The following is a 13,447-nucleotide window of genomic DNA, read 5'->3' on the forward strand; positions in this document are numbered from 1 at the left end:
ATGAAGGATGCCTTTCTGCTCCCATAATATGGATCTGGTATGGGTGGAGAGATGCATGTCTGATCTTGAAGATCACAGGAGGAGGTGTGGGGCAAATATGGTTCTACTGAATTCTGCTAGAATTCTAAATTGTTAAAAGATTTGGAGGCAGAATTCTTAGAGGGCTACAATTCTGGCAAGCCCCATAGCACACTGGTATAAGCTGAAGTTGGCCATCTTGGTAAAGGCTGTGGCCTGCACAGCATGAATAGGACTCTGTCCAATCAGTGTTAGCCTTAGGGCCCAGCTGCACATTACATTAAATTTGTAGCTTTTGCCCTCTGTGGTTGTAGCAGGTGTTTGTTGGTTTGTTTTTTATGTTTTGTGTTGAAATTGCATTATAGCTGGTTTGGGCGATCATGGTGCGCAGGGAGGATGTACTTAAAAAAAAAAAATCCCAATAAGCCCATCCAAAAACAACTCAGGGCAGTTCACAATTTAAAAAGATTGTTGTTTTAAAACAGTTTCAGTATGCTTAGAATTTACATAAAACTCATTTCAAGACCATTAAAACTATTTAAATAACAACAAGCTGAAAAGGTGGGTCCTTAGGGCTCTCTTGAAGGCCTCTGGGGATGATAAACCTCATATACCCACGGGGGAGCACATTCAACAACCTAGAGATGACTACTGAGAAGACCCAATCTTCCACTCCACTCCCCACCACTATGGCTGGTTTGTTTTTTGTTTTAAATTAAACACAGAGGTCTAGAGTATGTGTTGGGGTTTTGTGATTATTTAGCAAAGCACCAAGGAAACTACCATTCCAGTTACAGAGTCCAGAGTTTAGTTGTTGCAGCTATTTAAAGTAACACTCATGGAGATCACTGTAAAGTCTAAGTTACTTAACTTGTTTATTGGTGAAGTACTTTTGAGATAGGAAAGACCTATCCCAGTGGTTCCCAAACTCATTCCCAGATGTTGCTGAACTACAGCTCCAGCTACAATATGTGGCTGGGGCTGATGGGAGATGTTCAGGAATATCTGGAGGCTCCCAGTTTGGGAACCACTGACCTATCCATTACATAATGAATTGGTAGGGAGAGAGAGAGAGATGTTTCCATCTTCTCTCAAAGAGGAAAGGAAAATGACTGACTCACTATAGGAAGTACCCTAGGAGTCAAAGCAGGTGTCATATAGCAGAGGAAAGCAGGGACAGGTAAGAAGACCCTGACTAGCTACCTCTGCTCCCATTACCCCTAGTGGTCATTAGGATAGTTGGTGCAAAAGGTCGATGCACTGGAACTCCATCTCCAGCAGTATACATCTTCAACAGTATGTGTTTAATGTACATATGGTTTGGCCTCTAGGCCTTTTTTTAATGTGAATCAAAATTCAAAGAATGCCCTTCCATTCTTTCTTTCAAAATCATAAATAGGGATGCATTAGTGGCATAAAATTGGTACCTCATCAGGAATCCATTACCTGAATTGACTGCTTTGCTTCTTTAAGAAAAGGTCAGCCCTGCCTTTACCATAGGTATAGTATAATCTACATTGCCTGTGAGGCACTGCAGCTGTGAACCAGGCAGAATCTATCTGGATGTCAGGAATTCCATGGTGGTTGCTACTAAATATACTCAGATTTCTCCATAAAATTTCTTTCACGGGCTTTGCTTATTTTAAATATGTTCCATTTAAGACTTTATAAATAGGTGTATTACTTAACTGTGTTTACTACTCTGTCTCACAAAAGAGCATTATAAATTTCTAATTATTTAGGAAGTCTTCCTTCAGATATGTTCATGTTCAGTTTTTCATTTGCTACCACAGCTTGTTGATGCTGGAATGGTTCTTGATTATGAGCATTTTAGCTATATCACCAAGTTCCTAAAACAACTAGAAGTTTCCAGTAAGGAAATGGCTATACTTTTATCTAGGTATGTACTTTACGTTATACATTAGCTGTAATACAACATGCATAAATACATTTTTTTAATTAAAACTGTAGCTTGAAATGCATTTCCCCAACTACTGGTGTTGGAAACATAGGAAAATATCAACCTGTACATGTTATAAAGTCACTCTTCTCAACATGATATTCTATTAATGAGATTGTATTGTATTGTTTTAGAAATACTTTTATCATATGCTATTTTGTTTTCATATGATATAAGTGGTTCTTGAGGGTTCTTGTGTATAATGTTTGTGCAAATTCCCAAAAATAAATGCAACAAAATATTCTAACTGAATTTTTAGAATTCCCTGGAGCAATTTAATAGTTTTTGAAGCTATAGGTAGGGAAGAGCCGGAATTGGAGGAAAACACAATAAAGCAGCTGACCCCAGATGGAGAAATATACTGCATTATGAAAAACGGATGTACAAGAAAGTGGGCAAAACCCACCTAGGAAAAGCCATAATCTTCTTTCCTTTGCACCAAAAATGTGAATTTTTCTAGTCCACACAAGTCCCAGAACTGCCTCTGTATTGTAATTGTAAAAGATGGTGCAGTTACTTGTACCATGTACACTTATAAGCTTTTAATGTGCATTAGTTGAACACGTACCCCACCCTCAAAACCACTATTCAGATGCACCTAAGCACCTTTGTATAATGAAATAAGTATCTCCTTAGACTTAAAATTGACATGGGAGTAGATTTGCCCAAATTATTAAATTTACACATTACACTACACTATAATTATGGGTAAGATTCAACCTCTTTTGATATACTGAGAAGTGTCACTAGCAAAATTGAAAGTAACACACACTAACTTTTTCTTGCAGAACCTTATGTTGCGTATCGCAGCATGAAGGGTATACTTAGGCATTGCTTTGGTAATTTGTGAATGTACGTAAGGCAAGTGCCTCAAGCCAATAGAGCAAGAGGTTGCCATATATCAACAGTGACGTGTGTGTGCATGCTATACATTTTAGACTATACATTTCTATACATGTTAGACTATATATTTTAGGCTTAAAGAAGGATGATAAAATGTTTGTAGCATAACATTGTGAAGAGGCTTCATGTAATTAATGAAAATGTTATTACATCTTTATATTATGCATTGTCCTAACCTTTTACTGAACATGACTCTCATTGGAAGCTCCCTCCGCTTGTAAAAAGAGAGTAGCACTTGTGCAAAGACCCTTTTGCTCATGGAAGGATCCCTTGCATAAGTACAGGTCTCCTTTCTTAAGCAGATGGAGCTTCCTGCAATGGAACTGTGATCTATGAAAGGTTAGGATAAAACCCCATGTGTTCAGATTTTTATGGATTTTAGGAAGCAGTCCTCAATTCAAATGACTCTTCAGGTCATTTTATTACCATTGTTTTTTAATTTGGTCAGATTAATTTTTTATTTTTTCCACCCTTACTTCAAGAAACTGAGTAACTTATATGGGATTCCCAGATGGTCTATCTATGTGATGGATTATCAAAAACCTATTTGACTTCAGAGACTGAACTATATTGGGCACTTCCTGAGCATTCTCTGGGTCCTGTTGCTTTTATTTGTTAATGCAGGTTGCACTTCAGTTACATAAAACTGCCCTATACTGATTCAGATCATTGGTCCATCTCACCTAGTATTGTCTGCTGTGTCTGGCAGCAGTTCTCCGTGGTCTCAGGATAAGATCTTGCTAAACACCCGCTACCAGAGATCCTTCAAACTGGAAATGTCAAGGATTAAACCAGGGATCTGTATACATGCAAGGCATGTGCTCTACCATTAAGCTGTAGTTGCGCACCTAAGGGATAGACTACATGTTATGTTGTATGTGTAGTATTGCCTTGTGTATCTTGAAATTAAATAGCTGGGGGAAGGAGGCATAGGGAACATGGGGAGGGATATTTAACCCTTCCCTTTTCGGCCACAATCCCAACTAAAATACACACACGGCGCAAGCTGCTGTTTGTTAGTCCCAGGAGGGAAGCACCCATTGCTGCTAATGGCAACTTCTGAGGTGCAGTTTTCATTGTAACCCTGGGAAAGGATTAAAGACCTTCATGCTGAAATCCCAGTCTGGATTGCCCATTCCCCAGGAGCTACTGTTTCCCCCAGAAGGGAAGTTGCAGCCGCTATCTCTACTAAAAGAAGCAGCAACTATCCCCATTAAAAGTAGCCGGTGCTGTTGTCTGAGGCAGAATCTAACAGCAGCTAACAGGAAGGTTGAGGGAAAGAAAAGTGGGCTGCTGTTCAGATGATATACATCATAGTCAACATAGTCACCATCTTCTCCCTGCTTTTTAAAAAATATATAGCACAAAGTAGTACTCCCAAATCCTCTGCAACATTTCTAAGTATCCAAGTGTACATTTCTGCGCTTGAAGAAGCGTGATGAAGCTGCTTCTCTTAACCACCCTGTGTTCTGGTATGTTTAAATACCTAAAGGTGTATTTATTTTTATTTTATTGATTACATTTATGTCCCGCTCTTCCTTCAAGGAGCCCAGAGTGGTGTACATGGTTGTTTGTCCTCACAACAACCCTGTGATGTAGGTTAGACTGAGAGATATGCGACTGGCCCAGAGTCACCCAGTGAGTTTCATGGCTGAATGGGGATTTTTACTCGGGTCTCCCCAATCCTAATCCAACACTCTAACCACTGCACCACTTAGTACTGACCACATAGTATTGACTGCAGTGTGTGTTGTGAAGGCCTGAACAATGTAGGGTCTGAATTGTGTGTTTTATGTTAAAACCCAAATTTTAAGCATTCTTAATAGATACTATAACTATAAATTTTGTTCTGAAGATTCCAGGCAAGGCATTTCCACAAGGCCAGCATTTGTGATTTTGATACAGCAATAGCAGAATTCCAGGTACAGTAAATACATGTTTTGTTAAGAGAACAGTTAACATTAATGGTACTAATAAAATTATGTCAAAACTAGATATTGGACATCCTTTGATTGGAAGAAACAGCTGTGATTCGGGCAGCTTTCAATAGATAAACCTGCTAGAGAAAAATAAGTTAAAACACCCTTTTCTCCCTCTTGGTTTTTCCAAGCAGTTTGCGCTTCCTTGGCTGCGTTTGTGTGTCAAAAATAGAAAACAATATTTTGTTGTTAGAATCTTCATTTGATCCTAAGAGAGACTACTGTTAAGGAAAACTTTTAACAGCCACAGTTGAGTAGCAGACAAGCCATCTAAATATTTTGTCTAAGGTGATGCATTTAAGACTAATTATGACAGTTTTCCAAAAGTTTCAAAACTGGACATCATTTTACAGGGACAGCTAATCAAAATTAATGAATTAAATCCCATATTAAGCCATTTCCCCCCAGTGTAGGAGGTCATCCATCATAATTGGTTGTATACCTGATATGCTCAAGGAGACAGGACTACTTTTAATGTGAAACTAGTTTCTGGGCACCAGGACCCAATTGTTCAAGGCTGCAGGACTGTGAAAGAGCTCCTGAGCTTATCAAAAAGCTTCAGGCTAGTTTCCTATTTTTCTTCTTCAAATTTTTGATCTATTTTCTGCCCTTACCTCTTCCCTTTCCCCTTCAGCTTGTGCAAGGGTGGGAAGAGAACTGTTTTTCTTTAATTCTCCAAAATGCTAGATGTTTTTTCTGTTTCTAATTTGGCCCATTGAGCCGTATTTTTTTATTTACATTTTTATTTTTACAAGGTCAAACACTGAAAAGCATTCTCCGCCCTGCAGGAAGATTTCTAAGCCACCATCAGTGCAGCTTAGTTGAGCACCTCCTATTACAATCAGTCTGTGAGCAGCACCCACCCTGCCAGTTGCTTCCTACTCTTGAGAAGCCCTGCTCAGACGTTGGACACCGACCTCTGATTTTAGTGCCAATCCAGACTCACTGCTGCTGAAGCCTGCCTTGCATTTCTGGGAGGGGGAATCAGCCTTGCCATGCTTTCCCCCGCATCCCACCCAACCACTACTGCAGGGCGAGTGTCTCAACTGCCTCCAGTTCAGGCCTCTGTGCCTGCTGGACCAGCCTCATGTTTCCGAGAACATCCCTGCTGGCAGTCCTGCAACTCCAGTGAGTTAACCCCCTTCCTCCACCTCAGGGGCCTAAGGAGCCATTCCCACTTGATATCGCACAGTGTCTAAAAGATTTCTAACCAGGGGGATGTATTGCTCTATGCACCCCTCAGCCAGCCCCTCCCCCTCTTTCTCAGTCTGCTTTACCTAACATTGTCCCTCCTCCAGGAAAACAGTGATCCCCCCAGACCATCTTTTTCTTCCTCCCCTGACTCCAGTCCTAGCAGGGAGGCCATTCCTATCATGGAGAGAGGATGATTTATTTCCAGACATGTGGAGTCCAGGCATAGACAGCAGGCAACTCTTTCATTACCCAAGTCTCTGCCCCCGCCCAAACACACAGTTACTCACTCTCCTCCACAGCACCCTCTAGATGCACTACCTGTCCCTGTCCCCATACCTCCAGCTACTCTGGCTGTTTGACGATTTGCTTGACCCAATCCTGGTGGAAACCAGGGCCAAAAATGCCACTATGCCATCCAACTGTAAGGATTTTGACAGACCCTTTCACCATATGCAGATTTCTTTTCGTACTACTCGGCCCTTACAGGGGGGATCATGGTTCCCTTTCAGATATCACCATGATGCCATCTTCAAACCCCAAGACTGACCCCAGACCAGAAAATGCAGCAGAGGCCTCCCAGGCCCCAGACAACCTGCCCTTTCTCCTCCCTGCCACAGTCTAACAGAAACTGGTTGCAGGGCAGGCTTTTTTGCTTCACATGGGAATGGCTGGCCACCACACAGGATCGCTAGGTGATCAACACAGTGTCCCAATGAATACTCCCTTGACCTTTCCTCCATTCCTCCCAATTGCTGCATTGTCTCCCCCAGGTCCACGAATCTGGAGAAACATCTCTGGATGAGTCAGGCCATGCTCCTCCTTCTGCAAACACAGGCCATAGAACCAGTGTCCTTGACAGAAACATGTCAAGGCGTCTATTCCATCTTTTTTAATGTATGTTAAAAGGAGGAGGATTTTTGGAGGGCGGTGCTAGATCTCAAACAACTAAACAAGTTTGTCAAGAAGACGACATTCCGTATGGAATCACTCCACACCATCAAGGAAGCGGTCACACCCAACGGTTTCCTGGCGTCAGTAGAGCTCTCAAAGGTCTGCCTACGTCCCTATTCTAACAGATTGCCCAATTATTGTGCAGAGTCCATGTGCATCCTTCCTTGGACAATCTTATCTATTCCTCATCTCTTCTACAGGATATACATTTTACCCTAGATTGTCCATGCTACCACGGGTTCTAGTCAATCACGCAAAAAGCCATCTGAGTCCATCTCAGTACCTCCAACATCTGGGGGCTTTGTTTGACAAGAGCAAGCATCAATATCTTTCCCACTTGAATGCAGAGAGAAGATAGTATCCCTGCTTCTTCATCTCACACTCTGGTCTTCTGAGGACCTGATGCTCCAATACCAGGTACTGGTCTCAATGATTGCTTGTCTGAAGTGCACCCCATGGGCCAGATGGCACACCTGTCTGCTGCAGCAGATTCTCCTCACCTTTCAGGACATGATCATGGCACGCACCCACATACAGGTTCCCCTTCCCCTTGCGGTCGCAGATCCTTTCAATAGTGGCTTTCTCCAGGAATCGGCAGGGGTCTTACCCTGTCTGACCCAGTTCAGATCATGGTCATCACAGACACCAACCTGGTGGAATGGGGCACCCACTGCACCAACTAATATGCACAGGATCGTTGGATGATGGGCAAGAGTGGATGACAGGCACAATATCAATTGGTTAGAACTCCATGCAGTTCGTTTAACTCTGCTTCATTTCCTTCCTCTCTTTAGTGGCCGGCACGTCCTGATATGCATGGGCAATGTAACAACCAAATCCCATGTAAATCACCAAGGTGGCACCAGGTTGCGAGCACTGATGACGGTGTCCTACTGTCTGTTTCAATGGGCAGAGCTACATCTGGCCTTCATATCAGTAGAACACAGTGGCATCGCCAATCATCAGGCCATTTGGCTCAGTCTCCTGGACATCGATCCTGCTGAATGGATTCTTTACCCGGACATGCTCAGTGAACTGACTACTCATCTGGGACTGCCAGAGGTAGACCTGTTTGCTTCCCCAGTGAATCACCTCCTACTCTACTTCTACACCTGGTTTCTCTGGCTGAAGCAACAGACACAGCTCAGTGGCCACCAGCCTTTCTATATGCCTTTTCTCCAATAGCCATCATAACCAAGGACACTACTGGTGGAGCAGGCGGAATTAATCCTGATCGCCCCCCATTGGCCCCAGAGACTGTGGTTTTTGGATCTGGTCAGCCTTTCCATTCGCCCTTGATAGCACCTCCCCCTTCGGGAAGACCTCCTGTCCCAGGGTACTATCCTCCATCCAGATCCAGAGTGGCTCCAGCTGTGCACATGGAGGTTGAGTGTGCAGCCCTAACCACCAATGACTGTTCTCTAGCTGTTCAGAACTCCATCTTGGCTTCCCGTCACAGTAGGATCTACCAGGTGACATGGTCCGCTTTCTCAAGATGGGCCCACAGAAAACATCTTGACCCATATACAGCAGGAGTATTGGAGGTGTTGTCTTTCCTACAGGCTTGTTTGGACCTCCACCTTCACCCAAGTACCCTCAAATGCCAGACCTCTGCCCTGGCATCGGTACTTAATCTCTCCTTCTCAGACTCTGCAACCCTTCACCCTCATCCTCCGCTAGTTCCTCAGGGGCTTCCAATCTCACCCCACCACCTATTCACCACTACTCATCCTGGAATATGAATGAGGTGCTCAACACCCTGACTAAGCCCCGTTTGAGCCACTTCATTCGGTGTCCCTTAAGATTCTGTCCTACAAAGTCCTATCCCTGGTCACCATTACATCTGCTCGCAGGGTGTTAGAGCTGGGGGTCCTTTCAGTTCGAAAAGAGCTCTGCCTGTTCCAACCAGACTCTGTGGTCCTCAAACTTGACCCTACTTCCCTCCCAAAGGTCAACTCCAATTTCCATAGGTCCCAGGATGTGGTCCTTCTGTCCATCTCCCTCCTACCCCAGGGAGAAACTGTGGCATACCCTGGATGTTTTTAGAGTGCTCCGCATATACCTCGGGCATAACAAACACCTTTGAAGGTCCGACTCGTTTGCTTCTTTTCATCCCTTGTCCCTGGGTGCCAAGGTCTCCAAGGTCACTCTGGCCAGGTGGATTTGGACCTTCAATCGCCCTTACATAGGAATACTTCAGCCTTCCTGTACCTAAGGGTATCACAGTTCATTCCACCCACAGTGCATCCCCGTTGGTGGCCTCTGGCCCATGCACTGCTTCTGAATATATATTTAAGGAGGCTACATGGTCCTCCATTAACCTCTTCATTAGATATTACAAAATTTCCTCCTCCTAGATGGCCTAGGCCACTTTTGGCTTCAAGGTGCTTCAGCAGGATGTTTACTTACATCCTTTCCCTCTCATATAATTACCGCATGGGCACATCCCATTATGGTGGATGATCTCCTACACTTGGGAGAAAGGAACATTGGACTTACCGTGAAGGGTTCTTTTCCCCAGTGTATGGAAGTCATCCAATCCTCCTTTGGATGTATATAGTTCTTGTTTCTGGGCTGGGTTTTTAGTGTTTGGGTGGCAATGGCTCCCAGGACGATTCAGTGTTCAGGAAATTTTCCTGCTGTGTTTCATATGTGTAGTAACCTTTTTTTTGCCTTTCTAGGCTTTCTCTCTTTCTCAGTCTGATTTACTCTCTGCAGCAATCCTGGAACTGGGCTCTGGCATGCAGAAACTAGCCTCACATTAAAAGTAGTCCTATCTCCTTGAGAATGTCAGTAACAATCCATTATGATGGATGACACTGGGAAAAAGAATCCTTCACGGTAAGTCCAGTGTTCCTTTTTCCTACCCTTTGTTCAATAGCTATTTGGGATACTTGAGTTGTACAATATAATATACAAGGTTTCATAAAACTTAATTGAACAATCACCAAGTAGCAAATAAAGCCTAAAATACTGAATTCTAAATTAAAGCAAAAACGTATCTGCCATTATGTTTGTCAATGTTTGTCTTTGAGCCATTATGGTTAAATATCTTTTGTAATTCTTGATGTTTTTATTTGGAACAGCACTGTAAAGAAAAAGGTGACTGGACTAAATTGGGAACTTTGTACATTAATTTGAGGAGAGGGTGTGAAAACTTTGGAAACCTTGAAAAATACTCATTGTGCATTGCTAACATCTTAACAAATTCCATGAAGGGACAGAGACCAGGAATTCCTTTCTGTGAATTTGCAGCTGCAGGTAAAACTTGTAGAATAGTGACACCTTGAATTGCTCATATACTTCATTTAAACTAAAGAATAGAAGATTACATACTGAAATGCAGGTAGTACAAGCAATATATTGTCAAGTATTCTGGAGTCGCATGCAAATGGAACAGTCCTCATTTAATGAAAGTTGAAGATGCTTGGATTTTCCTTGTCTCTGCCCTACCAGTAAGACTTTTATGCTAAATATTTTTATGCTAAATATTGCATGTATTTATTTATGCTGCATATTGCATGTAAATATTGCATGTATTTATTTATGCCATTTATGCTAAATATTGCATGTATTACAGAAGGCATCTTTCCAGATGAGCTTATGTTTTACTATCACATAATACAGCAGAACCTTATCATCAGCGGGGGGGTCCATTCCATGGGCAGGGGGCAGATAGCAAAACCTTGGATAACGAGGCATTGAAGTCTGTGTAAAATGGGGGGTTAGGTTTCTGGATGTGAAAAAGTCACCTGAAAATAGCCCCCCAAATGAGAAAACTGGCCCAAAAAAGTGCCTTACTGTAATCTCTTGGCCCTCGGGAGTCCAAAGATGCCCCCCATGAGTTGAAACATCACCAAAATCGGGCAGAAAAATCACAGATTTTAAAATGGCTCCTGCACAAAAAAATGGTTGCCAGAAATTACCTCCGAGGTCATTTCTCGCCACCCCGACACACAGATACGCGAGTTTAACCCCCCTTTTGCTGGTTTTTTTCCTGCATATACAGAGATTGGGTGTCCATCACCCGACCGTAGATATGCAAAACTGCGAATGCTGGCTGGCGAGGTTCTCCTGTATTTTGTTTCGGTTAGGAGGGTGAGTGAGCTTTGCAGCTACCACTGTACAAAAGGGAAAGGAACAACACAGGCAAATGAAGCCAACAGTGGTTACTCACCTCCTTTAATTATTTGCAAGTCCATGTTTAAACTTCTCTAGCCTTCCATACAGATGCATCTGATAAGTGTTAACACCTTAATTATGTGGTCTAGGCCATCAAATCAGGCTTCCCAGAGATCCTAAACTGTGAAAGGTTTAGGATCTTCCCACTCCGTTCCTCCACTGCAGGCAGTTCAACAACACACCCCTGCTTGTTGCAGAGTAAAACTGGAATTGTTTTGCTTACAGCACCAGTTGAGGGAAGAGGGTGAACAAAAAGATCAGTAGGGAGGAATGAGCTTGGAAGTGCAGTTGAGGCTCAAGACTTCTGTGCGCCTGAGCCTGGATGCCAGTTGCCATCCCCCTCTTCCCCCTTCTCTCTTTTTGGTTAAGGTAGGACGGCATCTTGCTGACACCCCAGTAATCTGCCTGAGGCGACCACCTCTCCTCATGGAAGGGCTGCCCTGGCTATAATCTTTGTTATTACTTTGGAACTTTTTAATATATGGGCAGAATTTCCAAACTGAGATATGGCTACCCTTCCTGTGATGGAATATGAAGTGTCTTATGAGTCTTTTGTTGTCTCTTTTATGCACAGTTGCTTTCTTAGTAGGACATTTCTCCTTGTGAAGTGAATATTTCCAAGGCAGCTTTCCATTATTTCATTAGTGTTTCAGCATAACATAGGATGTCAAACTGGAATAAGTGGCAGACCCAAATTCACTGTCTAGCAGTGGGTCAGGGACCACACATAGGAACAACATAGCCTTGTAGAAAGCTGCCTTCTAGAAAGTCAAACCTTTGTCTGTCTAGCTGTGTATTATCTACACTGTCTGGCAGCAGCTCTCCAAGGTTTCAGACAGAAAGTCTCTCTCAGCCCTACCTGACAGTGACAGAGATAGAACCTGGGGCCTTCTGCATGCCGAGCAGATGCTGTAGCACTGAGTTATGGCCCCATCACAGCTACTATTTGACCAAAAATGTCAACTCGGCAAACATCAGCCCAGGTTTAACAGGTATGGGTATTATCCCTCACTTGGGCAACATGTAGGAATGGAGAGTTAGTTGACTGAGTGTTTTAGGATGTGCCCCTCTAAACTGAGCACATGCTCTTCCTCTCCTCTTCCCACACACATGCATTTTTTAATTTAGTTTTTTTTATTTATTATTTCTTACCTAAAAACCGTTTCCCTATTGGGGGACATTTCACTTTAATGGTAGAAAAAGTCATATCTAGTAGCAAATTCAACTACTTGCAAATGTGCAATTTTCTCTGTGGTATTCTGAATATTCTGCTAAAAATGTACAGATTTGCTCATGTGAGGGCTCAATGCAGGCAATATTTTAGTTGCAAGTAATGTTTATCTAAGTATATTATTTATACCAACTTTGTTCCATATAATTAATAATTTCAAGAAATCTAAAACAAAAATTGTTGTTCTTTTTCTGTTCTAGTTAATACTGATCCACGTCATAATGAAGCAGACAAAACTTTATTGGGAAGGATTGGTATCAGTGTTATGTTCTCATATTACAGAACACAGCAATGGTCAAAGGTACTTTATTTCATTATGTCAGTTCTTTAGCTGAGACTTTTAATTTGGAAAATAAGTAGACATGCCATATTTAGTACTCTTAGGTCAAATAAATGCTCAAATGATTGAATTCATAACTAGCGCATCTCCAAGATTTTTCTAGTATGACTTTATCCAAGAAAATTGAAAATGCTTTGCAACATCTCATCTTGACTGGTAATTCAAACTAGAAAGGGGGTGGGACTAGAACACAAGTTGTAAAGCTTCAAATTATTGTTGAATTTTAGTATCTTTAAGTATTTAAGAAGCAGAAACATTCCAGAAATCCCAAGCCTTTAGAGGATGACACAAATTAAACATTTGAGAGCATGTTCGAATCAGCCTTTGCACATTCTTAAAATCCCAATGATTTAAATACAAAACAAAACTCTTCCATTTTAAACCAATGGTACTTTTAGCTGTGTCATGTCCCAGATATAAAAATAAAAGGCAGTGTAACATTGTCATGTGAAAACAGTGCCATTAAACAAGTGTGTTCTGAGTAGAGATAGGGAAACCATCCCCAACTTGATTCAGAAATGATTCAGCAATTTCAGCAAATTGATTCAGCAATTTCAAATGGTGTCACAGAACTCTTGAGAAAAATCATGTTCGTGTTCTAAATTGGTTCCTAATTTGAAGATCTGCAATTCCTTTCAGATGCCTACATTTTCTGTCACCGCTTGGAAATGGGTGAGGGAAGGCAGCAT

The 13,447-nt window shown here is 42.2% G+C and overlaps 1 protein-coding gene across 2 annotated transcripts in view; it reads left to right on the forward strand.

The window, feature by feature from the left end:
* TOPAZ1 (testis and ovary specific TOPAZ 1) overlaps nt 1–13,447 on the forward strand; it is an 87,140-nt gene that overhangs the window by 50,924 nt on the left and 22,769 nt on the right. For both annotated transcript variants that reach the window (XM_053262755.1, XM_053262756.1), the window contains exons 12-15: nt 1,812–1,918; nt 4,737–4,803; nt 10,092–10,266; nt 12,619–12,719. In XM_053262755.1, the coding sequence (XP_053118730.1) occupies nt 1,812–1,918; nt 4,737–4,803; nt 10,092–10,266; nt 12,619–12,719 (450 nt within the window). The remainder of the gene's footprint in view (nt 1–1,811; nt 1,919–4,736; nt 4,804–10,091; nt 10,267–12,618; nt 12,720–13,447) is intronic.

This window comes from Hemicordylus capensis, chromosome 6 (assembly GCF_027244095.1).
Source record: "Hemicordylus capensis ecotype Gifberg chromosome 6, rHemCap1.1.pri, whole genome shotgun sequence".
NCBI classification, from domain to species: Eukaryota; Metazoa; Chordata; class Lepidosauria; order Squamata; family Cordylidae; genus Hemicordylus; species Hemicordylus capensis.